The sequence below is a fragment of the Notechis scutatus genome, chromosome 4, assembly GCF_049901735.1.
Source record: "Notechis scutatus isolate UNSWTSFEM ecotype Mainland chromosome 4, rNotScu1.2, whole genome shotgun sequence".
NCBI lineage: Eukaryota > Metazoa > Chordata > Lepidosauria > Squamata > Elapidae > Notechis > Notechis scutatus.
In genome coordinates, this window is record NC_142012.1 from 41135942 (window position 1) to 41159534 (window position 23593).

The window sequence follows — 23593 nt, forward strand, 5'->3', positions numbered from 1 at the left end:
TCATGATTATCATCTTAAAATAGTTTGGCATCCTGAAAAATAAACAAGACTTGTGGAAGCACAAAGTTTCAAAGCTACTATTGTATTATATTTATGCCATCATAATTAATGTTTTAGTGCAATCCATCCATCCATCCATCCATCCATCTTGGCTTGCTATCTTGAGTTTTTTTGAGATCAATTTTTAATTGCTTTTAAAATAACAAAGTGAAAACACAAAAGATGTATAAACTTTCAAAAACATCTATGTGCTTCAAATTAAGTTTAAAAAAATACGACAAAAATCTATGTAGTTTATCGTTACAATATCACTCTGCCTGACTCTGGTTTCTTCCCCAAACCCCAAAAACTTTAACCTTGGACTGTCTACTATTGACCTCACCCCCTTCCTAAGAGGCCTGTAGGGGGCGTGCATAAGCGCACCAATCGTGCCTACCGTCCCTGTCCTATTGTTTCTTTTTATTTTTCTTATAAGTATCTATCCCATGTATTCAAAACTATGTTTATTATACCTGTATCTTGTAAGCGATTGAAAAATAAAATAAAAAAAATAGTAAACGATTCCATATATATTTATCTACCGCAATTTCTTAAACAATGTTTAGGAATTGGAAGGCTTGAAGCGCCGCCTCAGCTTTCTGGGGTCGTCTCGCTTGCCTGCCCGCCTGCTTATCCATAGGTGCTCCCCATCCCCCACCCCTCCATAAAATGGGGGCGCCCCTAGTAGTCTTGCTGGGTCGGAGAGAGGCTCAATCCGTCCTGGGAGTGAGACCTGACCGACAGTCAAGACAACTCGGGGGAGGGGGGGGCTTGGGGGCGGGAAAGGAAAGAGCTACTCCCCCTCCCTGCTCCCCCTCTCTGCTGCAGCCCAGTCCCGGATCAGGCGCGGACTCCGGCTGCATCCCTCGTGGCAGGCGGCGGAGAGGCTTCACCCCTCCTGCCATGAAGCCCTGGCTCTTGCTCAGCCTTCTGCTCCTGCAGCAAACGCTCCAAAGCGGTAAGTCCCGCGGAGTCCGCTTCGCTCTCCTCTTCCGAGCCGCAGCCCCGGCTCTTCCTTTCCTGCGGGGCGTCGTCGTCTAAAAAAATAAAATTTCTTCCCCTTCTTTTCCCCAACCTTGAGAATTTAAAAAAAAATAAAAAATGACGGGGAGTGGGATGGGGGAGATGGTGATTTCTACCGTGCAAAGAGAGCGAAGGACGCCCGTGGCTCTCTTGGTCACAGACACCCCCTCCCCTTCCTGAAAGGGAGCCCGAAGGAGACCCCAAATCCTTTCTGGAGCGCCTATAAGTAATGGAGCCGGAGGACTGCAACCTCCGCCCCATTAAAGAATTTAAGAACTTGGAAACTTTTCATTGATGTAGTTGAAAACAGACTGTGCAGCAATAGTACCTCTGGCTTTAAAACTGTATCGATGGCTGTGTTCTGTATGGTTTTATAGCCCCCAAAAACAGAAAAAAGGTGCGGAGAGAAAAAAAAAACAAAAAAAAGGAGTTCTTTAAAAAAAGGAAAAATGACAGGGAAGGAAGAGGAATTCAAGGAAAATAAGCATGTTATTCAAGGCATGAAAGACACATCTCTTAAGAGTTAAAGAACAGATCTCAGAAAATCTGACATCTCCTGGGATATTGGGAATTGATAGTGGTTCCTACCAAAATAAGATTATTCTAATTATTCGGGTTTTATATGCACAAGTTTTAATTGTATACAATGCTAAACCAAACATTTATAATCCCAGTGGAGTATTTTTGCTATAATTTCATATTCAAAGGGAGAAAACACTTTTATGTTGTTACTTTTCCTGTTTATCCCTTAGGGGTAATTGTTCATATGCATGAGTTTAATTGAAATCAATGCAGCATTAAAAATTGCCTGTCTCTGTCTGTCCTAGCTGATGTGGCAGACTTAATTGTTGTTAACAATAAACTGCTTGCAGTTTAGGCCCATATAAAAACAGATTGGATACAAATTTTAAATCAGATTTTTTTTCCTTCCGTTCAGTGTACCCATAAGAAAATATAATAACAGAAACATTCCTATTAATAATGTACTGCGTCATCTTTTCTCATCCTGCCCTCTCTTTATAATAGCTGTTGGTCAATCTGCAAAGAGCAAACGTCCGAAGGAGCCTGGAGAGAACCGGATTAAGCCAAGCAACAAAAAAGTCAAAACCAGAACTCCCAAATTAAAAGAAAGAAACTCCACAGAGCCTTCCCCAAAGGCCAGCTCCATAATGACACGAGTGATGGAGAAAGGCCACTTCCAGAAACCCACGGCTACATTAAACCTTTCAGCAGGTCAAAGTATAGAGCTTCGGTGTAAAGGGAATAGAATTGGATGGAGCTACCCTCCCTATCTTGACACCTTTAAAGACATCAGACTTAGGTAAGGCTTGCCAAGTAAAAGGATGAAATGGCCCTGAGCTTTATTGCAGTTCTTTCTGAACAAAACACAAATGTGGATGGTCTTGTTCAGGTAAAACACATGAGACAAATAAAAATTTTTGCTTGGTTTAGGTGATAGCATCTCCCACATATAGTTAGATACACCCTTCTTTCAGTGGCCATGGTAGCCAGGGATTGTGAGAATTATAATCCAATACATCTAGAAGACATCTGGTTGGGAAAGGCTCCCAAAGCCTTTCACCTAAAGCAGGGATGTGAAACTCATGATGACATGTTGTCATCACATGACATATCGCAACTTTTTCCCCCTTCGCTAAACGGGTTGGGTGTGGCAAGCACATGACACATGCATGAGTTTGACATCCCTGACCTAAAGCAATGAGAGGTCCTTGGTTTTCTCTGAGCTTGGTTGTTTTCTTGCAGACATTTCATTACCCAAATTAGATAATGACTGATTATGTTACCTAGTTTGGGTAATGAAACATCTGCAAGAAAACAATCAAGTTCAGAGAGCATCAAGAACCCCTCTTGTAAACCCTGAGCTACATTCTCCTTTATTAGTACCTAAAGCAGAGCTCTCCAAACTTGTCAACTTTAAGACTTGTGGACTTCAACTCCCAGAATTCTAGGAGTTGAAGTCCACAAGTCTTAAAGTTGACAAGTTCGGAGACCCTTGGCCTAAAGCAACAGTTGGGCTGAATAGTGAACAATTGCGCCATTCTTTTGGCTTCTTGTTTCCTGCAATCTTAGTCAAAAGTCAGAAATTTACGGTTTCTTTCCTAATGGCCATGACTGCACCATAAGCCTTGAGGTGTGTCACAAATTTCAATATTACAGAGCAGCCATGAGCAACCTTCCCCACCCCCCAAATATTCTGGTGCAGGAAAAAATAGTTTCTCAGTCCAGGGGCAATACCAGGCTCTGGTTAGCAGTCTGAAGGCTCAATCCCATGAGGGCCAGGCGGGGGGAAGAGAGGATGTTTTCAGGAATTAAATGTGCACTTATCTGCGGAGATTCAAAACCATCTAGTTCTTGGTCGTCCCAAAGATGTTTTTCCATAAGGAAATTAGATTTTCTTGGGTGTTTTTTTTTGGGGGGGGGGGGGTGTTTTGGTTCTTAGCCAAGAAGTTTCTTCAATTCTAACTGACTGGTGGGGAATGACAGGAGGGTTCCACACCCTATTACTCTCTGATTCAGGTGATTCTGGAGACACAGATAAACTGTCAACCCTCAGAGTGCTAACAACCAGATGACTGCAAAGACTATAAATCCTTCTATTCCTCACCAGTCAGAACTGAAGAAGCTTCTTGGATGAGAAACAAAATGTTTTCAATGAAAAAAAACAAGAAAATCCAGTTGCTTTTTGGAAAAAACACCCGTGGGACAAATGTGCAAAGTTAAGACATCCATTTTGCTGGCCAACCCTCCAAATGGAAAGAATGGTATCTGGCTTTCGCCCCACCCAGTCTGAATGGATGTTGGCAGGCACCAGTTGGCCAAGAAACATCCTTTTTCAACTGTTGTTGAAAATTCATATCTTAAGATTTGAAGCCAGCTGTTCTTATTTCAACTGGAAATGTTCTTTTTATGAGTGTTTATAGAGGATGTCAGTGCTAGGATGGGGTTTTACTTTTTAAATGAGTGAGCTATCACTCTGGGGGAAAAATAAATATAGGCTTTAACTGTATAACTATATAATTCATGACCAACCTTTCTAGATTAATTTATTTGTATTGATTTGGCATTGTTTCTGTACCACACCAATGGCAGTAAGGAACTATTTAATACAAATCACAGAATTCTAATTGAAGAATTAAATATGCCCAGGTAGTTGAAAATAATAATAACAGTCCCCACATGTTAGCAGAAGCATATAATTTTAAGATATCTTCTAAATATGAACAGAAAGAGGGCCAATTTGTGTTGGGGACCAGCAACAAAAAAAGGACATTTCTATATCTTTATTTCTGGATGGGTGAGAATATATTTCTTACGTTGCGGATCCAGTTTTGTAGAATAGTGCCAGGCTTTAGCTGACAGTAGCACTGGATATACTTTAAAAAGTTTCTGAGAACCAAAAACTTGTAATATTTGTTGAAGAAAGTTAGGAAGCCATGATGAGAAACGGTATAACTACCATGATTCAAGAATGATCTCTCTGTCTCTGTCTCTTGGAGACTGGCCTATTTCTATCTTCTATCTATCTGTTTTTGCAACCATTAGGAGGACATGTTTTAATCCTCTTACTAGACTTTGAATAACAGGTGTGAAGTTCAGATCAAATATGTGTAATGTTGTTTTCAAGCTGCTTCAAAAATAGGTCCTTTAGGAATGAAATTTTCTGAGCAACTCAAGAATATTCTGTTGCTTCTTTGGAACCTGCAGATGTTATAAAGGGATTGGATGATTTTTCCCTTAGTAGTAAATATAATCAGTGACCAGCAAGTTAAAAAAAGACAATAAGGGAATTAAAATACAATGAAAGTACAAATATAATACAAAAAAAATAAAAATAAAAATAAAAGCCTAAAAAGAAATAGAGAGAGAAAACTAGGGAGTAAAAATATCAACAGTGTCAGCCTAAAACCACTATTTTTTTTTTATTATTGAAATAGCAACTAATAAACATTTACTATTCTATTTCTAGCATTTACCTCAAAGGGAAATGAACTCTATGAATGAGAAAATGAACAGAAGTTATGGTATCATAGAAGAGAGAGTGAAAAAATGTGGTTGAGGATTTCAGGCAAGAATGGCTTCTACAAAGAGGCTCTTGTGGACCTCCATTTTTTCTATGGTCTCTAAAGTAGCATTCTAGAAGAATGATCATACCAGGATGCTTTCAGCTCATACAATCATGTTCTAGAAAATGGCAAACCCACTCTCCAAACATCCAGGTTAACATAGTCTGGAGGAAGAATGGAGCTGGAGTTTTTTGGTTCAGTTTGTTCTTGGAATAAATGCATTTTCCATATTCCATGCCTAATTATTTAATGCAATAATATGGTCTGAGACAATAATCAATATTTTCGTTACTAATTAAAGCATATGAAAACCTTTGAAGAACAACTGTACAAACATCATATATGTTTAAAATTAGTAGTTTTAGAAAACAGTGGCAGCAATAGATTTATTTATTTATTTATATGCCACATTCATTATTTTTACAAATAGCTGAAGGTGGGAAACATATACAGCACACCTTCCTCCTATTTATTGCACAACAACAACCCTGTGAGGTAAATTGGGCTGAGAGAGAGCGACTAGCCCAAGGTATCCTATCTGGGTTTGATGTTTAAGGTATACTACTTTATAGTAGTATGCCTTAAACATTATGTTTAAGGTCTCACTTTATAGCCTGGTGCCTTAAATCGTTAAACCAAACTGGGTCTCTTTGTAAAACTCTTTACAGCATCTCTTTGTAAAGCTTTTGTATATTTGTCTATTTATTTAATATAATATGGCTGCTCATCTTACAAATACAGCTTTGGAAGGCTGACAATGCATTAAAAGAATAATAAACAATATTAGCAGAATTAAAAATACAACTGTCTTACAAATCTTTGTCCTAAATAGATGTGCTTTACTCAAGATAATTATTGTACTTTCATTTAGAGGCCATCTTTTCCTCTAGTCACTATAGCCAGTTTGGTCTAGTGGTTAAGACACCAGACTAGAAACTGGGAGATAGTGAGTTCTAGTCCTGCTTTTGTCATAAACCCGGCTGGGTTACTTTGGACCAGTCACCCTCTTTCAGCCCACCTTACGGGTTGTTGTTGTGAGGCAACTAGGAGAAGAAAGGAGTTTGAGGCATGTTCACTGCCATGAGTTATTTATAACAAAATAATAAAAAATAAAAAATACAAATATTTCACAAAGAAATAAGAGTTAATACATGCACTGTTAACTTCAACCATAATTTTAGTCTAGTAAAAAATAGTGAAATAAAGCATTAATATTTCAGTCTGACCATTATTTATGAGGTGTGAAATAACCTGCTGAAAAATTAGTTATTTTTCAACTTGAGCTGATTGTTTTTCAACATAGCATGATTTGGGTAGTGGGTAGAGTTCTTTCCTAATACAGCTTCTTTTCATTGTTGCTCTTTCTTAAGCCATGCTAATTATTATTCTGTTGTTGTGGATTGAGGCATGTTACAAAAACTGTAAAATAAATCTATATATATAAAAGCGAAATATCACTCACGCATCATCACAAAATCTCCAGAACCTTAAAGCCTACAAACTTGAAATTTGGCACATATGTTCCTCTTGGCTTCTAGGTGCTCACTTAGAAAGTATTTTTCAAAATGACCATCAGAGAATTAGTATTTTCTATACTATTATTAACAGGCTGTGATGCTAAAGAGTTCTACTCCCCCTCCCAACCTGAAAAGAAATCTGTTCCAAATGCAAAACACAAGCAGAGGAGAGGAGTTTCAGTTTCAGTTTCACTGCAGCAACAAGCTTTAGTACAGAACAGTTGAGTTAAGCCATGCCCAGGCTCCTTGCTGCCTCCTTCTTGCTCACACAACAAATACTGCTTCAGTTTCCAACAACCCTCAGCTCTCTCACACACTGACAGGACACTAGCCAGATGAATACCATGTCAAGCCCGAATTTGACATAAGTGCAGCCATTTTAGTTTGTCTTAGTATATATTCTTTTTCTTTTTTTCTCTGTGGCAGTCATGGAGGGAAGGGTTTCGGGCTTGATACATTCCTAAGGGGGGAGGAGTGGAGATAAAGAGAATGTTATGACTAGGTGATCTGCTTTACCCTGGGAATCAAGCTGTATGGGTTTGGGCCCCTAGAGATCGAGATTTATGACATCAAGCATTGTTGAATTACTGCTATTGGAGAATGTGACTTTTGGGGGATGTTTCTAACTTCTAATATTGTGGGGTAATTCCAGGTTGGGTCAGATCCGGAATTACTTAGAAACCTGACATACCGATGGATGCTGGGAGGCAGAGGCACAACCCACCCCCCTATTTTCCTCCCCCAAAACTAAGTCCGATCACATAGTTTCGTAGCGAAGCATGGGTATAGAGATAGTAAATAAATAAAACATAAATAAATGCCTGCATATATTTTAAATGGGAGGTAAAAAAAAAGAGCTCTCCAAATGTTGCTAAATTACCATTCCCAGAAATATCACTCTTGCCATGTTAGTTCTCTGCTGAGAATTATACTTCAATCTTCAGGGACATACATACTGAGTTTTCATGGCCAGTATTTGTTGGGTAGTACTGAGCTTCAGGGTTTAGTAATTGCAGGGTAGACAATGTTTCACCTGCAGCTGTGACTGGCATCTTCCAAATCATAATGGATAACAGACTACCTTGCCTCTGAAAATGCCAGCCACTATTAGGAAATCCATTGTCTATCTAGCCCAGGGCTGTCAAACTCCCAGTCCATGGGCCTGATGCGTCACATGCTGTCCACACCCACATCCGGTTTAGCGAAAAGGAAAAGAGTCCCAATGCGTCATGTGATCCTGCCGTGACGATGTAAGTTTGACACCCCTGATCTAGACCATAGTCACCAAGCCCTGAAACTTGGCATTGTTCAAGAAACTGTTGGTTTCCCATTATTGGGTTAGTCTTTGTGGGAAACTATGTAAATATGTGCCAGAGCATGTAGCCCTTTTCAAAAGTGTTGTACTAATAATATGTAGACATTCATCATACCAAAACCAAATAAATCATTGTCCAAAGGGTGCTTTTTCAAGAGGTAACTGAAGAAGCTTCTTGGATGAGAAGCGAAACGTCTTCAAAGAAAAAAAAGAAGGTCCAGTTGCCACTTGAAAAAGCACCTTTGAGACAACCATGATCTGGATGACTGAGAATCTCCATAGACAAAGAATTCATTAATATTTCTGAATGGATCTCCAAAGGGATCTATGGTTTACTTTGTTGTTAACTGAGCTATAGCATAATGGGTCACTAGATGGCAGATTTCACCTATAATACTAATCAAGTCTACCTTCAACTGGAGGGAATGAACCTAAAACAGCTTTGCCTACTTGATGCCTACTTGGTGGTGGAACTGCCGGAACTTCCAAGGAAGGACCACCTAAAAGTGACCAGGATGGATTTAAACACTAAAGGCACAAATCCAGTGAACATTAGCCAAGATTACCTGCAATTGAAAGGGATGGAATTACATTTGTCTGTCTTGTTTGTAAGTCCTATTGATTTAACAGAATTCATTTTAATTAATTTCTTCTGGAATGTGCCTATTAACATTGCATTGTTCTCTAATATGGCAAGTAAACTCTTTCAGTTTAAAAGAGCCTACTCAGGCTAATGGTTTCCTCTACGCATGTATATACATTTTCTCTTCTGAAGATTATGAGAATGCTGGTCTCAACTTATCTGTATCAGATGCCAAAAAGTGAATTTAGTGTCTAATGTAGTGGTCTTTTTCAGTACATAGTTTGTAAAGAATAACAGGAGTCCATGTAAATACTGAAAAATTACATTTCCCCCCCAATAAATTGCAATTTCCTGGTAATTTGCAATTTGTGTTATATGCAGGCTCAGACATTGTAGAAAACTCATTAATGCTGACCTTGTCTCATCTAAGGTCATTCTAACCATATTTAAAAGGTTTAAAAGATTCTGCTAATACATGCAATCAAAATTCCTCAGGAACAATTGAATCTCTATAATGTAGACATTGTCTACTGAATATCACTCATGTGCCCTGTAAACATGCACCCATTAACTTCTATTAAATTATTTATTGCTTAGCTTGTTCCACAGTTTTATATCTGTCCTTTTGCCGTCTTTGCAGAATTCACTCCAATTTTCCAGAAGTTGTGAATAGGCACTTTGAAAAATGTTCTTTTTACTGTCTTTGCTTGATGTCATTTACTCTTTTCTGCTTGAATGTACAAATGCTAACTTGTCTGATAGCTTCTGCCAATTCAGTCATTCAGATAGTTGTAGGCTATTTTTCTTCAATACTATATAAAATTGATGATAGCTGTTTTGGTGTATCATTCCTGTTTATATTGAAAGTCTGGTGCCCAAAGAAAAGTGTGAAAATACTAACAATGTCAAATGGCTTTCCTGCCATTTTTGGTTCACCTTTTAACATGGCCTCCCATTTATAGAAGTGGATTAAGGTTACAGAAGGAAAATCAAAATAATCAAACAAGAAAGGAACCTAAGATTAGCACCAGAAGCTTAAATAGTCCTTTGTCTCTGTTTTTGCTAGCATCAAACAACATGAAAGGTACAGTCGGCTGATCCTGGAAAATGCCACTGCAGCAGACACTGGTGAATATAGTTGCTGGCTCCTGCAATGCAAAGGCTACAATTGTAAAAAGGATGAGTCAAAAAGAGGTTCAACATACATATTTTTTGCAGGTAATAAACTGGGTAACTACCAAACTACCAAAGTAACTACCAATTACCAAAGAAACCAGGATTGTTTCTGTTTTTTCCCCTCTCAAATATCCATCTATCCAGTAGAGATCTAGTATCTTCAGCTTGTCACAGCTGAAATTGTAGCTGCCTTTTCTTGGGTACACTTACTTAGCATATTGCACGAATAGAAATAATGAAAATGCAACTCTGGATTTACCAGCTTATGATATACATCATATGCTTTCTGATTTCCAACAATCACAGCACAAAAATGTTCCTTTCCTCCCTTGACCAAATTATACTGCTGGGCAAAAAAAGGTGGAGTCAGCAAGAATGGGGTTTTGGGCAGAAAGATTCTGAATTTTATTTTGTATGCTTATAACAAATTTCTGGTCCCATTTCTTGTTACTGCTTTGGGTTTTGTATTAGGCTGTGGTTGTGGCCCTTTGGCATGTGGTAAAACAAAAAGCAAACTAGCAGACCCCAGGAATGCAAAGTCTGCCCAGGGAGAGAGGAAGGGGGAGTGAGAGTGAGAGTGAGAGTGTGAGTGAGTGAGAGAGAGAGAGAGAGAGAGAGAGAGAGAGAGAGAGAGAGAGAGAGGGAGGGAGGGAGGGAGGGAGGGAGGAGGGAGAGAGAGAGAGAGAGAAGAACCTTGTCTACCCAATTAAACAAACATTTGATTAGTAATGCAGGCAGGAACTGGTCCAACCACATATCTTTTAACATTTCCTCAAAAAGATTCAGCCAACGTCAGTCAGTTAACCTTTTCTTTGTTATCATATTGGAAGAACCTCAAGGAAGTAATATAAACCAATCTTAAATTTCATCCAATTCCTTAAATATTTAGCAGATACATTAAACAGAAGGAACAGCAAATGTTCATCAAATATTCATTGTTTGCTTTTTCCAATAGACCTGCTTTCACTCGATACATTACACAGGTTTTTGAAAGGAGACTATTTTAAAAACTTCTGATAGGGAAGCTGTGTTTCTGAGCAGACCATGTGTTATAAAGCAGTGGTCACCAACTGGTGGACTGGGGACCACTGGTGGTCCATGAGAAAATTATAGTGGTCCGCAGAGAAATGTCCCCCCCAAAACACTCCTCCCAAAGCAATTAATCCAGGCTGCGCAGGAACACACAGCTGCGCCGCCCACATCGCCTGCCTATCCACTGGCCCCCACCCTTCAGCCAAGCGCAAACCTTACCTTGAGTAGAGCCAAGGGAGCTGGAACTGGAAGGTAAGACCAATGGCGGGGGAGGGAAATCCGCCCCGGGGTGGCTTACTGACATTGGTGGGAAAGTCAGTCCCATATTCCAGAGCTGCAGTAGTCACAAGACTGGCCCTTTGGTCATCCTGGAGGAGCTCCTCCAGTGCACCCGAGTGGAGAAGCAGCTGCTCCGGGATGACCAAAGGGTCAGTCCTGTGACTACTGCAGCTCTGGAATATGGGACCGACTTTCCCACCAACGTCAGCAAGCCACCGTCAGTCAAAATGCATATTAGTGGTCCGCGGGATCCCTGAGGTGAAAAAGGTTGGCGACCCCTGGAAGAAAGGACTCCCATTGGGGTTGTAATTATTATTTGTAAGGCATCACTAAAGCCTATTTCTTTTAGCACTATTACATTGCCTTTCTTTTAGATCAACAGACTTGAAGAACTGATGTCCACAGATTAATAAACCTGTTGCAGGTCACTATATTCTTGCATGTGTTTGTGCATGCACACACACATATGAAAGCACACACAAAAATTTTCCCTCTTGTCTAAGATTGCAAAACAGGATTTATCAAGGACCAGACAGGACATAACACATAGTGTAGCTGGCAGGCTATTGTTGCAAGCAGGTCAAGCCTGAAAGTTGCCTTTGAATTTGAAAGTAGTATACTTATTTATGTCCCTGAGATATAATAGGCATTTTGCTCATGGTTGGTAGATTAAATTAGAAATCCTACTGTTTAAGATATCTTTACAAATTTTGCTGCATCCTCAGACCTTGAGGTAAGGTAGGCGGTGAACCCTTTAAATATTTTCTGTGTCAATTGGAATTCTTTTCTCATCATCTTTTCCAGTTTTGAAGATTGTTCTTAGTAAATTTAATGTTCAATCCTGCCCAGGGTCTATATATTTATATAAACATAGACCCTGGGCAGTATTAAACATTAAAATTACCAAGAACAGTCTTAAAAACTAGAAAAGATGATGTGCACCCAGAGAAATCTGTTTGCTAAATTTTCATCCATTACTTCTTGACTTGTTATCAGGTGCTTTGGAGAATAGGTTGATCCTTTTTTCTCTACGATGGTCCCTCAAAAAGACTTGGAAGACCGCTATCATTTCACCCCAGCCCTCTACTTTGTTAGACTATTCCCAGTTTTTGCAACCATTCATTGTACAGTTTAGCTTCCAGTCCACTGATCATCTTCGTTGCTCTTCTCTGTACTATTTCTAGAGTCTCAACATCTTTTTTGGACCGGTGTGATCAAATCTGGATGTAGTATCTGGATGTAGTATTCAAAGTGCGGTCTTATCAGTGCAGTATACAATTAAGGAGAAATTTCTTGTCACTGCTTCACATGATCTTGATATAATCCTTTTGTTGATGTAGCCTAGGACTTCATTGGCCTTTTTTTGGCAGCTGTGGCACACAGCTGGCTTGTATTTAAGTGTTTGTCCACTAGGAGTTCTAGAACCCTCTAACAGTTACTACTGTTGAACCAGGTACTACTTATTTTTATACCTGTACATTTGGTTTTTCTTGACTAAGTGTGATGAAGATGTTACCTGTTCAGACAAGTGTAGAGTTGTAATTGCAGGAATGTTCCAATCTCGGATGGCAAACCTCAGATAAAGAATGTTTCCAAGCAAATACAACTCAGGCAAACAAAGTCACTAATCTATGGATAAAGGAGGATTAGAGAGGGGAAGTAAACATATGTTAGACTTTAACTAGAGATAATTAATTGTATGGATTACTGTACTAAACAGTAACAAAAGTTAAGCAGTAACCAAAGTTAACCAATGATGGAGGATAACTAAAAATGTATATAAATGCAAGACTATACTCCAATAAAGATCATCATGATTCAGTTGTTCATGATCAAACAACTCAACTGCCTCGTCATTACAACAAGTGGCGCCCGAACAGGGACCCTCTTACTTCGTCCGGCAAGGATTTGGTGCACCTTCAACCCTTTGTGGTTCTTCAACCTTTTGGTTTCTGTAAGTATGGGGTCTTCGCTTTCTGAGGAACAAAGGAAGCATGTAGATGAATTAGGCTATTTGTTGAAGAAAAATAATACCGAGGTACCACAGAGAAATCTCTTAAGGCTGGTCCAGGAGATTGCAGCTCAGTACCTATGGTACCCAGAAAAGGGGTCTTTAAAATTAACTGATTGGGAACATATTGGGAAAACATTGCATACTGAACCTCGAGCAAAAATAGAAGTTTTGCATGTGTGGCATTTATGTAGGCATGCAATTGAAAAATTTGGTCATAATGAACTTTCTTTTTTAACACCTCCACCTTCACGTTATACTAATGCTGTAATTTGTCCCCCTTCTTCACCTGAATATATGTCTTCAATTCCCTCAGCTCCTGCAGATACAGGGCAAAAGCCTCCTGACTCTATTGTTCAGTCTTCTTTTCAGAAAATGGTAGAGACTTGTAAAAGGGATGCCTCTGTCTCAGGAACAGAACTTGCAGAATTACTGTCTGTTTGTCCAGTACAATATCGTCCTGGTCAGGGGCCACAGCTTGGACTGCAAGTAGCAGAATGGGAGGGTCTGCCTTATCAGATCTTAAGAGAGTTAAAAAAGGCAGTTACAGACTATGGGATTAGTGGTAATTTTACAAGAGGACTTGTAGAAGGAATAAAAAATGGTTATACAATGATCCCTGAAGATTGGAACCAAATATTTTGCATGATTTTAACATCCATGCAATATGTGGTTTGGGAGAGTGAATATATGAGACATGCTCAAGCTGCTGCTTTAGGAGGAGGAGGAGCATATACAGTTGAGCAGCTATTTGGTTCTGGACCGTTTGGTACAATTCCTACTCAAGTTGTTCTTCCTCCAGCTACGTTAACTATTGTTTCTGAATGTGCCTTTCGCGCTTTTCTTAAGGTACCCCAAGCTGGAGAACCTAGAGCAAATTTTCCAAACATTCGACAGAATGCCAATGAGCCTTATGCTGACTTTGTTGAGCATCTGTCCAAAGCAATTAGACAACAGTTTGATCATCAGGAAGCTGCTGGTGAACTTCTTCACCAGTTAGCTATTGAAAATGCTAATGCAGATTGTAAAAGAGCTTTACAGCCGTTAAAGGCTACTGCTCATTACACTCTGGCAGATATGCTGCGAGTCTGCCAGGATATTGGAACATTCCTGCAATTACAACTCTACAGACAAGTCTGACTCTTGGCTATTCTATGGGCCAGGTCTCTCAATATCTTCTGATCTTGCACTATTTTTTTGAGTTTTACTATGCTCTGGCTGGCGTTAGGTTTGATAGTGTCCAGCCACCATGTTCTTTGATGATCTAGTTTTCTTTTACTGGTAACTCTTCCAAATATAATTGCTTTCTCCAGTAAATTCCCAAGTAAGAGAGACACAGTTTTGTGATTTTGCCTTATAGTGTCATGTTTGGTATTATGAGCTCCAGTACTTGCTTGTGAGTCACATTTGATGTCCAAGGAACATGCAGGAGCCTTCTCCAGCATATTCCAGTACATCTCAGATGAGTCAATTTTCTTCCTGTCTTGCTTTTTTAAGGTCCAACTTTCACAACCATAGGTAAACATAATAGAGCGAACATTTGGTTGCCAAGCTGATGTCCTTGCTTTTCCTTATTTGGCTCATGTTCATCATTGCTGTGCGACCCAGTGCAATCCAACATTTTATTTCTGTGCTACATTCACTGCTTTATGCTATCTGAAATCATAAGAGAGTGATTTTTCCCACACATTCTATCTCTTTACCACTAGACAGCTACTGGTCTGTGACCTGGGGGTTGGGGACCTCTATTCTAAAGTGTTGGCTAACCCTTCTAGCTTTGTGTTATCTTCAAATTTGATGAGTTTCTCTTCTATCCCTTCATCTAAAACATTTATAAAGAGTACTGGGCCTAAGATAGCATCTTTAGATACTAACTGCATGCTTCCATCCATGTCAATGCAGTTCCATTGAAGACTACATATTGAATGCGGTTGGTCAGCCAGACAGTTACAGGTCTGTCCACATTTTTCTGTCTCACCAAGAAATAAGCTGTGGTCTACTTTGTCAAATGCCTTACTGAATTCCAGGTATACTATTACTACCACATTTTTCTGGTCCACCATTTTAGTCACTTTGTCAAAGAATGTGATGTTTGCCTGGCATGATCTGTTTCTGAAAAATCCATGTTGGCTTCTAGTAATAGTTTTGCTTGTTTCTAGGTTTTTGAAGATCCATTGCTTGATTATCTTTTCCAGGATCTTCTAAGATATTGATGTCAGGCTGATTGGTTTGTAGTTTCTTGGGTCCATTCCCTCCCCCACCTCCCATTTGTGCAGACTCGAAATGCATCACCTCTTGTCTTTTGACAGTTCACCAGGGCTCCAGGATTTTTATAGAATATTTTATTACAGTTTATAAAATAAATTAGAAGGTCCCCCAACAATATTTGGATGGATGGATAGAAAATTATCTAGCTTCTGTCCACCTCCATCAAAATAATGTCTCATACTGTTCCCTTTTAAAGAAAGCTATTATTAAATATTATTAGATGTTTATTATTAATAAAACCCAGAATTCTATAGTATTTTCTTACAGAAGCTGCAATCTATCTACTTACATCTATCTATCATCTCTATCTATTATATCTATCTATCATCTATCTATCTATCTATCTATCTATCTATCTATCTATCTATCTATCTATCATCTATCTATCATCTATATAATCTATCTATATATATCAATCAATCATCATCTATCATCTATATCTATCTGTCTCTGTCTAATCTATCTATCTATCATTTATCCATCCACTCACCCATACATCATCTATCATCTATATCTATCTATCTATCTATCTATCTATCTATCTATCTATCTATCTATCTATCTATCATCTATCTATCTATCTATCTATCTATCTATCTATCTATCTATCTATCTATCTATCTATCTATCTCTATCTATCATCTATCTATCATCTATATCATCTATATCTATCTATATCTATCTATCAATCATCTATCATCTATCTATATCATTTATCATCTCTCTCTCATCTCTCATCTATCTACCTATTAGCCATTCATCCATCCATCCATCCACCTACCCATCCATCTACACACACACACACACACACACACACACACACACAAAACATACCTTGGATTGCTTCTTTATACAGATAAAGAAGAGTTCTTTGTTCCTGCTCCCAGCTATTTTGAAGTGGTCTACCTCAGCCCAGATAAACCTGCTGTGATTCCCTGCCGAGTCACCAACCCATCAGCAAAAGTAACTCTGCATCAAGAGTTTCCAGCAGAAGAGATCAAAGTGGATGGAACCAACATTATCTATGATGCCAAGAAGGGGTTCATCTACCAACATCCAACCTCTGATCAGAAAGGAGTAGTTTACTGCAGAGCGGAATCACGGGGGACATCTCAGATTTCTATTAAATACCAGTTGCTTTATGTAAAAGGTAAGTTAATTCCAAGAGACTTGGTGTGCAGTAGAATACTTTCAATGTTGTTCAGTAAGAAGTCACACTTTGGCTATGTTTTCCTGATGGGTCCACAAGGAATTAAAATGATGGAATTACTGTATATCATGCAAATGGGTAGATTGATTTTGATAATTTCTCTAAGTTCCTATTTTAATTTTCTTGTGGAAATCACAGGTGCCAAGTTTTGGAGATCTGCCACCAAATGACATTGTAATTTTGAGATTCCAATGTACAAAATGGGGATTACATAGGAGGAATACTTGTCTATTACAAGCCATGACACAGTTTCACACATCTAACTTATATTAACAATAGCTCTTGTTGTAGACGTTGCAGGTTGAGAACCATGTATGGTACCAAATAAAAAACAGGAGTCTTCTGATGGCACCTTTTCCAACTCACAAAATTTAAGCCCTGGAATGAAATTTGTTAGTCAAAAAAGTGATAAGAGATTAGGCTCATTGAGTTATGCTCTTAAGAAGTAATTTTATGGCCTCTTGCAAATGAAGCTTTGTTACTGCACAAGCACTTGTAGTTCCCAATTCATCTCATCAGATCCAATGTGTGGTCTTGAGAAATGAGCATGATACTATATATAAGGGTTGTGCAAAGCTTCCAGTAGAGGTGTTTTGCAAAGCATGTTCATGCAAATGAAGCCCTTTTTGAAATTTAAAGAAGCCATCCTTGGAGTTATGTCCCTACTCTGAAGTCTGTCCGCTGACTAGGCTTCTATTTTTTATGTACAGCACACTTCTGTAATAATCCTTAAAGCAATCATGTTTTGGAATATGCTTTGTATAGGTCTGATATTTATATACAGAGGCATTCTTTAGGGGAGGAAAAGAGATATGATGGAAAATTGGAGAGTCAGAGTAAATAATGACTATTTTAAAAAGTGTCAGGTACAGAATTGCTATTTGCTTATACAATAAAGGCAGAGTTTATTGTCTAAGTATCCCAGTCGTATGGATCAGTAGAGCAATTGAGACTGGAATTGCCATCACTAAGCAACATGGTCATAAAGCATGATGTCATGCAATTGTATAACTTAGTAATGGTAGTTCTGGAACTCCTGATTAAGAACCGTGCTTGTCTTAAACTCGCAATCATGACATTGCAGAGAACAGTGGTCATGTGCTTGCCATTTGTGACCTTCTCTGCCAGCTTCACACAGCAAAGTCAAAGGGTAAACTGGTGGGGACAATCTACATTGGGCTTCCCAAGCTTCTCCAGCTTCCCTTGATGCACAGGTAGCCTGCACTGCACCTCCCAAACCTTCCAGCCTCTCCCTCCCATTGTGCCCCCCCCAACTCTTACCTGGGATTCCCATCATATTATGATGACTGCTAGGATTGCTATGTGATACAGTCATATGACTATCTTATGAACCGGGCTTGTCTTTAAGGAAGAACCTTAGATGACCGCAATGCCCAGATTCCTTCCAACCTTCCCATTGATTTTGTGGGAAGCCAGCAGGGAACATCAGAAATCATGATCACATAATTGCTGGGATGCTCTGAGTGCCAGAACTCAAAGCACCGGTCATAAGTCCTCCTTGATCAATGTTGTTGAAACTTTGAAAGGTCACTGAACGAATGGATGTAACTCAAGGACTACCAGTATAACCAGTCCTGAAAGAATTATTAAAATTCCAGAATTGTTTTTGCCACCATTTCAAATTCTAATAATCTTTTTATGCACAAGGTAGGAATGTAATTGAAAATACATTTCGTTTGTTCCATTCTTGTCTTGTGAAACCCAAATTTTAATTTATATGAATATAATGGGGCCACCTTCAAAGCAACCTCACTTTACTTTTCTTCTTTTCATTGTATCTTATCTTTTGCTTTAAATTAGTTCCTTATGGACCTCCTTCAGCTACAATCAAAGCATCATCCAATACATTACAGGGTGGCAGTGACGTTAATGTTTTGTGCACAGTTTTGGGGCAGCCAGATGTAGAAGTGGAATTTAATTGGATATATCCAGGGCAAGAGGTATGTATCATATATTTTGTTTTCTTTGAATATTTCTTAAGGTCTAAACTGGAACATTATATGTGTATTACTATGCAGAAGAATGGATTTTAGATAATTGTGGAATAAAGCAATTAGCTACAGAAATATATTCAATTACTACAAGAGGTTTCAACCGTTTTATCAAATACAGATAAGGTTAAATATTAACCTATGTTTCCATTACTCTAAGTTTATTTAGATAATTCAGTATAAGGTAATAAATAAATTGGCCAGCCCTGTTTTAGACAAGCCTAGAAGGAAAAAAAAATCTCAGAAAAGGGCACGGATAGGCAGCAAGATTGCAATTGCATTACAGAATTGGCAGTCAGAGATTAGATTATGCAAAATTAGATTATGCAAGTGTTTTATAACTAAGAAGTCTTCCTAGAAATTACCTTTGAAGTTCCCCAATTATTTTCTTACAGAAAAAGGTTTCTTTGCCAACCAAAAAACTAGTAACATAAAATGTTGCATATTTATTTTGGAGTCCTTGGTGCTCTCTGAATTTGATTGCTTTGTTGCAGATAGTTAATCATCTTGTAGCACTGATGATGTTACCTACTTGGGTAATGACATGTCTACAAGAAAACAACCAAGCTCATAAAGCACCAGGGACCCCACAGTTCAATATACAAGTTACATATATTCTTTTCTAAAGATTTTTTATTGCTCAAGTCAATTCTTTTGCATATTATTAAGTGACGCTGTTGTAAGGTAGTTGTGATGAAGATGAACTGATCACACCAGTGATGGCATTAGCCGGTTCGCACTGGTTCATGCAAACTGGTAGCAAGGATTTGGTGTGAGTCGCCAAACTGGTAATAACTTCTGGCTGGCCATGCTCCCAACCTGGTTGCCCGGTTGTCACTCACTCACTTGCCCCGCTCATCTGATGCCCGATGCTCACCCGCCCAGTTACTCCTTAAGGTATTTCTTTTTTTTTCTTCACCTCCCGACAATCAGCTGTTCCTACGAAGAGCTATGCCGGGATTCCCCTCACTTCTTACTGCTTCGCCCAGGAGGCTTACCTGAAGCCCAGAAAGGCAAAAAATGGAGGGAGTGGGCACAGCTCCCTAGAAGCTCATCTGAGGCCAGGAAGCCCCCAAAACAGAGCATTAAGGGGTGCTGCATTGCCTCCTATGCTCTGTTTTTCTTCTTCCTGAGTCCCAAGGGAGCCTTCTGGGAGCAAAAATGCCCCCCAGAGGCTCCCATGAGACCAGGAAATTCCCAAAACAGAGCATGGAGGTGTGCTGCATGCCCCTCTTAAGCTCCATTTTTTTCCTTCCTGAGCCCCAGGTGAGCCTTCTGGGAGCAAAAACGCTCCCCCCCAGAAACTCCCCTGAGGCCAGGAAGGCCCAAAAAATGGGGTGGGGGTGGTGCTGCAAAAAAAGCCATGCCCATCCAATCACATGACCACGCCCACCTAGCCACGCCCACCTAGCCACGCCCACCTAGCCACACCCACAGAACCAGTAGTAAAAAAAATTGAATCCCACCACTGGATCACACTAAAAAAGAATTGCCTTAGCCATGAAAGTCAGTTGGGTGACCTTGAGACAATCACTCTCTCTCAGCCCAAACCATCTCACAGGGTGGTTGTTGTGGGTAAAAATAGGAGGAAGAAGGTATGATGGATATGTTCTCAATCTTGAATTACTTGTAAAATAATAAAGGTGAGATACAAATAAATAAATACTGAGTTTGTAATGTTAATACAACTAACTGGACTTATATCAATAACCATATAAAGATTTGAGATCTTTGGCAAGAATGGCAGATCATGTCCAATCATTGCATTCTATAAAACACATGGGGATTTTCCATTGGTGATTAATCTTGGATCTAAACGCCTTGATGAAGCTTGACACACACAATCTTAGCTAAAGTCTAATTTAAGTCACTAAATCCAACAAAAGCAATGTAAGCCTTGAAGCCACTTAAAAGAGATCTGTGATGACATAAGTGATTCTATGGGTGTTGGGCAATGTGGAAAAAAGGAACACACAGTCTCATCCTTGCTATCTTCAGTCTTTGTCTGAAGGGAAATGTACACTTGCATACATAGCTTGCTCAGATCATACATAGTGCTGTGCAGGTAGACCTTGCTTACTGGATTTCTCATTCAGTGACTATTTAGTGTTATGATGGTGCTGAAAAAAAAAACCTTTATAACCTGCTTGCATTTACAAACTTTGCAGTGTCCTTCACATAATTGCCATTACAGTCAGTATGCACTGTCCTGTGCCTGATCTGTGATTTCTTCCTCTCCCAGTTACAGAGTGAAGAGTTTAGAGAAGAAGGGATTACAAGAGAGCAAGAGACACACAATGGCAAATATATAGCAAAAGAAATGTGGTGGTGATTTCAACTCAAAGAGTTATCCACAAATAGTCTAGCATATTCATCATTGTGTCTTTGACTCTCCAATCTCTTCTCCAATGTCTTCACTTTGTAAAAAGATAGTGGGGAGCAAAACAAAAAACAAAAACAGACCAGGCATGGGAGAGATTGGTTGGCTTTTTTTTTAGCCCCTCACTTGTTTAAGCAATCTGTCACGATTCCGGCAGTTACCCCAATTAAATCATCAGTTTCAAGCCAAACTCCCAAAATTTCAAAGGATTTATTGGAAGTCAACATGTCAGCATGACCTCTGTATTCTGCATGGGGGTGGAGAGAGAAAAAACCCTAGCAATCTCTATAGGAAAATTATCCGGTGACTCATCCACTTCCATTGCCTCTTACAAAAGAGAGATTGGAGACAAGAGAATTACAAGAGAGTAAGAAGGCACAAAATGGGGAATAAACTTGGCTTTTCTTTTCTTTTTTGCATAGTAGGTTTGGGGCTCCTGGTGCCATCTCATTCCTTTTGATATGTATTCCTCATTGTGTGCCTGTTTACTTTCTTGTAATCCCTTCCTCTCCAATGAATGTAAATACAAATATTAATTTTTTTCCTTCTTGCTAAATATCCCAGCACAGAGTGAGCATTCCAAAGGGCAATATTGGAGGGTAGTAGGGGGAGGGAAGACCAAAGATGGTTAAAAGGCAAACAAAGGTATGAAACTGATTAAATTTGCCAGTTATAGGCAACCACTGTGAGCTTGCTTATCCCAACACCAATGTGAGCATTCCAAAGGACAGGAAAGTGGGGAAAAGAAAAGCAGAGTCACAAGCATTTGATTTCCCATTTAGCCATCATTTTAATGACAGAGCTGCTGGTCCCAATTGTAATGTCTAAGTGAGGACCACCTGTAATTGTGTTGGAGCAAGGAAGTACAGCTCTTTTTTAGACTTCCTGCATGAATGTGTGGAGTCTGCAAAGAAGAAACAATAGAACAATTATTATAATCTAATTTCTTACTCCTTACAGAAAGACTGCTGTTGGACTTACAATATTTACAATAAATCATGTAAAAGCAAGAGATGTGAACTTGAATACTAAATTCTACATTCTAAATTAAGCAATCTATCTGGCAGGAATGCAAGGAAGATCAGTCTTAAACTGTCTCATATATTTCTTCCAAATCTGAAGCCTAATATGAATTATTTAAAATAAATAAATAAAACATAAATAAATAAGAAGGCATTCATCAAATCATCTGCCTTAACTTGCCTCTTTTATTGGTTGTAATTCAGATTAAAGCTACTGTGTATGTTTTAGATTAGTAGAAAATAACATTTGCAAATCAAAAAAGTTGGGTTGGGTTTGTTTGTTTTTGCAGAATTCTACCCCATGTAATGTGTTGTTTTCATCTTTTTAGTATAAAAGACCAGTAAATATCCAAGATTCTTGGAGACTAATTGATAGAGGAGATGATCATACTACAAGAATCTCTGAGAGCATTATTACTGTTGAAGATCTGGAAACCATTGATGCTGGAAACTATGTATGCGTTGCTCAGAATCTTCGAGGACAAACCACAGTAGCTACTCAGGTTGAACTAATCTGAAGTCTCCAAGTAGATAGAACAAGAAATAAACTGTCTAGTTTCTGACCAGCTTTAAAACTGGAACTGGAAATACATTGGACCAAAATCATAATATATTGAATTTTATATAAATTAAAACTGAGCATATAAATATAAAAGAGACTGGAAACCAGTGTAGTACAAGCATTTCAAAACTTTGCTGCAGGAAGGAAATGTATGGTTCAAAATTTGCTTCTATTGTTAACTCCATAGGTTGCTTTAGAGATGTCACCATTGGGCATCTGCCTTTGCATAGATCTTGCCATATTTTCACAATAGAAGTGCTGGCCTACTTTACAGAGCATGTTGTAAAGGTTTACACAATAATGTATCACTACAAAGCACTGAACCTAACAGAATAATTTTGTATTTGTATTTGTGTCTGCATATGAATGATACATATTCAAACCTTTTTCTCCATCAGTAATTTGGAGTTATTAATTCTTAGATGATAATATAAGTATGCAATATTTTAGTTATCTTCCTTATGCTTGTTTGCAAGAAAAGCAAGCAAGTACACACCTGTAAGGTTTATCGATCAAAAACATGTTTCTGATCAAAGAAACATGATAAGGAACATTTCCTTATCAAAATATCTATTATGTATCCATTGCCACCCATTCCCAAGCAGAATTTGTTTTTACCTAAGATAGCTTTTATATTTTATGTTGAAGTCATAGCATATATGAATTTTAACAGGTCTTGTTGGATGGACTTGATGCATTTAAACTGACATGTCTTTTAAAAAATTACATATTGAATAAACTGTTTTTCAAATTTCAGAGTAGTTGGTGTTTACAGATTATGATGTAACCAGACATTCTTGCTGAAAATATGGTGAATGGTGTGATACAGCTTTTAACTCTTCAGTTCCTCCCTTGAAAATAATTTGGCATTTTTAGATTTTTTTTCTAAATTCACATGCAGATGTGGATGTGCCTATGATCAAATAATTTTGCTCTAATCTTTGTAGAAGATAAATAATGCCACTTTATAAGTCTATAAGAAGTAAGCCTTATTTTTTTCTGTTAAGTACTGTATTTAATAGACTGCAATGTAAGAGAATTTGTTTAAATCCTTTATCATGGTTCAACAATCTCATAGA

General features: G+C 38.6%; 1 protein-coding gene across 1 annotated transcript; it reads left to right on the plus strand.

Annotated features, from left to right (window-relative positions):
- Window positions 1–756: 756 nt before the first annotated feature.
- On the plus strand, window positions 757–23270 carry PDGFRL (platelet derived growth factor receptor like). Its single transcript, XM_026667101.2, has 6 exons — window positions 757–997; window positions 2089–2383; window positions 9629–9780; window positions 16185–16478; window positions 18360–18499; window positions 22282–23270. Exons 1-6 carry the CDS (start codon window positions 943–945, stop codon window positions 22468–22470), a joined length of 1125 nt encoding a protein of 374 aa, XP_026522886.1. The 5' UTR covers window positions 757–942; the 3' UTR covers window positions 22471–23270.
- The last annotated feature ends 323 nt before the right edge of the window (window positions 23271–23593 follow it).